The 3,060-nt window shown below is 32.9% G+C and overlaps 1 protein-coding gene across 1 annotated transcript; it reads right to left on the bottom strand.

Annotated features, from left to right (window-relative positions):
* Window positions 1-951: 951 nt before the first annotated feature.
* Window positions 952-2,694, bottom strand: LOC122610688 (serine/threonine protein phosphatase 2A 57 kDa regulatory subunit B' beta isoform-like). The gene is made up of 3 exons (XM_043783656.1): window positions 2,181-2,694; window positions 1,463-2,037; window positions 952-1,381 (listed from the first exon to the last, which is right to left on the bottom strand). Exons 1-3 carry the CDS (start codon window positions 2,692-2,694, stop codon window positions 1,079-1,081), a joined length of 1,392 nt encoding a protein of 463 aa, XP_043639591.1. The 3' UTR covers window positions 952-1,078.
* Window positions 2,695-3,060: the final 366 nt, after the last annotated feature.

Here is a 3,060-nt window from a genome sequence, read left to right as displayed (position 1 = left end):
CTCTTTGTCACAATATCTTCCATGAGCTTATTCAAATGATACACTATAAACAATAACAACCCTATTTTTCAACCTTAATCATATATAATCAAGTGTGTATAGTTATACTTCATAACATAAGGTTAATTTAAACCATAATCCAATACAAATTTATTTGTTATTAATTATTTGTAAGAAAATCAAATACGAAAAAAAACTATAATGGAAGATGGATCATCAAAATAAAATTAAAAGAAAAAATAGATGATGATGTGAATCAAAAAGGGTATAAAAAACTTAGACATATTAATTTTGACATGATTAGGAGAATATTAATTAATAATATGTATTGTTGGAACGTTTAATCCATAGTTGAAGTACTAAAAAAGTATTTGATTAAAGATTGAGTTAATGATGATGTCATCATCTTGATCTAAGGGTGAAGAAATAAGAAATAAATTTAATAAAGAGTCAAGATTAATCCATTTTTGAATTAAGGGTTCTCTTTTAGTATTTATTAAAGATGGTTTCCTTATAATATTATTTTATTTTATTTTTCATTTCTAAGCTAGATTGTGGCATCAGAAAAATATAATCAGATAATATTAAAACTTTTGATTGGTTAATATATAAATGAATAATTATTTCTTCTTCTTCTCAATATATTACTAAAAACTAAGAGTAAATTTAAGATTTTAAGCCCCAATATATAAGCCCACTCAAACAAGCCTGAAGATTGACCCATTAAACTTCACATATTGATTTTTACTTTGAATATATTTAGTTTCATACTTCCATTAGAATAAAGGTATCTTACGTTCAAAAATGATAAAGGCATCTTATTCAATAATCAATATCTATATACCTAGTTATAAAATACTACGAGTAGTAGTTAGTTAGATTTGAAAATACTAGTTGATAAAGAAACATTAATGTAATACTAGTATTACTTAATTACAGTTGGGAGCCTTTGCCTATTTGCCTCTCTCAAGGTCTCGAATTCAAACCTGGATATTGACGTTTAATTACTAACTTGGGTAAAACTAACTACTAATAACTAACAATTGTCATAAAAAAGAAAGAAAGAAAAAAATAACAGCTAGTTATTAGCTTTTGCTGCCATTTCAATCTTCTCCCATGTCGTCCTCCTCGCATTTTCTTCTAACTTAGCAGTGAATTCATGTATCCTGATACCCTCAAGGCACGTCTTGTAAAGAACGGGCTCGAGTTCTTCAAGCAAAACCTTCACATTTAGCGTCAGTTGTTGTACACTTTTGCACCAATGCAACATGATGTTCTTTTCAATGGCTTCGACTAGAATAGGGAACACCATCTCGATATCTTGAGACACCACCCTCGTGAACTGTTCGTTGTTCCAAACGTATAGAGCCCGTTCAGCTACCTAAATAGTTTTTTCACTATGATTTAGATATTTTGAAAAGATTATAGAATATACAGGATTTTGACATATATAGTGTTTTACCTGTGAATTGTTACTCTTGATGCATTTTGTGATTTGAGTCCACAAAGGAAAAGCTATCTTTAAGTACTGCCTGCGATCAAGATATTCAACGATTTCCTCCAGCTCACCAATTAACAACACCTCCTTTTGACAATTCGTCACGGGCCAATACCTCAAAATCTTTCTGATCACAACAGGGCCAAGTTCGGGCTCCTTTTGCACAAACTGTGACACGCAATAACCCAACTGGCGATGATAAACTGCCATATTCTTTGGTTTATGCAATGGGATCAAAACCCGCGATAAGAAAACTTTGTGTTCATCTTTCAATGGAACCGTAAATCCATTGATTATACTTCCCCATATCTCAAGAAGCTCTCCTATCCCATTTTGTCTGTGATCAGTTTCATAGATGAAATATAGGAAAAATTCTGTCATTGCTTTTCTCATGAAAGATCTGTAGAATGTGAACTTTGAGTAAATTCGGTGTACAATGTTTTTCACAGCGTCACGCTCACGTGGGTCATCCGAGTTGAAAAGAGTAAGGAGGTTCAGAATGAAGTTCCGACTGATTAATTGTTCATCAATAGGAGTACCTACATTTTAAAATTACAACAATTTATATAGATTTTATACTTTTTTAGCTCATAAGTTGGGTGTGTAATGGCCCCATACTCACTTTTCCCTGTATATATATGTACATATTTATCTAACAATTAATTGTAATATAACTACATACCCTGGTTTGAAGTCTTGGATCCGTCGATATGTTCTCTGCAAAGGGTTTTGACGTCTTTCTTGGTTATCAACCGGAGGAGAATATCATAAACGATTTGCAGGTATGGCCAAGCGGCAGAAGGTGTGGCAATGGCATCATCATCTTCAGGGGATACAATAGAGCACACGGTAATAGACGGAAGAGGAAGAGGGCGGAAGATATTACAAGCCACCATTTTGAACAAACTATCCAAGGCTTCATCAGAAATCATAGTTATTGATGTTTTGATTATAGATAAAATCTGTGTAAGTTTGAGTCGTTTCAAAGCAGATTCTTGATCATCTGAACGCAGTTGAGTGCAATAAGTGATTATCAATTTAAGTTCTTCGCCTTCTGAGTCCAAAGATTCAGTCTTATTATCGTCTTTTTGACTACTGCAAACTTTTGAATCAAGATTGAAGAGGAACTGCAGAGTCGTGGATTTTCCAACAGGCGATGCTACAATCGTTTTGGGGCTGTTTCTTTGTGCCCCCATGATATTTTGACGTGGGTATGCGTTGTTCATGCTGGATAATAACTGTAATGGTCTGAAAATTAAACATGAGAGAATGTTGTTTGTTGCATTATATTTGTTGTGAATGATACAACATAAGAGGTGGTGATAATATTGAGGTGACAAGCATTGAACTATCCGAAACAACAATGTTGGCACATCAAAGGATAATTTGTACACTATTTCAGTAGTATTTTCGGTTTACAATTGATATATGGGGGGCTAATTTAACATTTGTTCTATACTGTCATTTTCCGATATCAAGATACCTACACATTCTGTTTGACAATATCTTAGGATTGATGCTTCAATGTATTATCTTTGTTAGTGACAAATTCAAAGACAAAT

This window comes from Erigeron canadensis, chromosome 8 (assembly GCF_010389155.1).
Source record: "Erigeron canadensis isolate Cc75 chromosome 8, C_canadensis_v1, whole genome shotgun sequence".
In the NCBI taxonomy this organism is placed as follows: Eukaryota; Viridiplantae; Streptophyta; class Magnoliopsida; order Asterales; family Asteraceae; genus Erigeron; species Erigeron canadensis.
The sequence above is the reverse complement of the archived record's forward strand: the minus strand, read 5'-3'. Positions and strand labels throughout refer to the sequence as shown.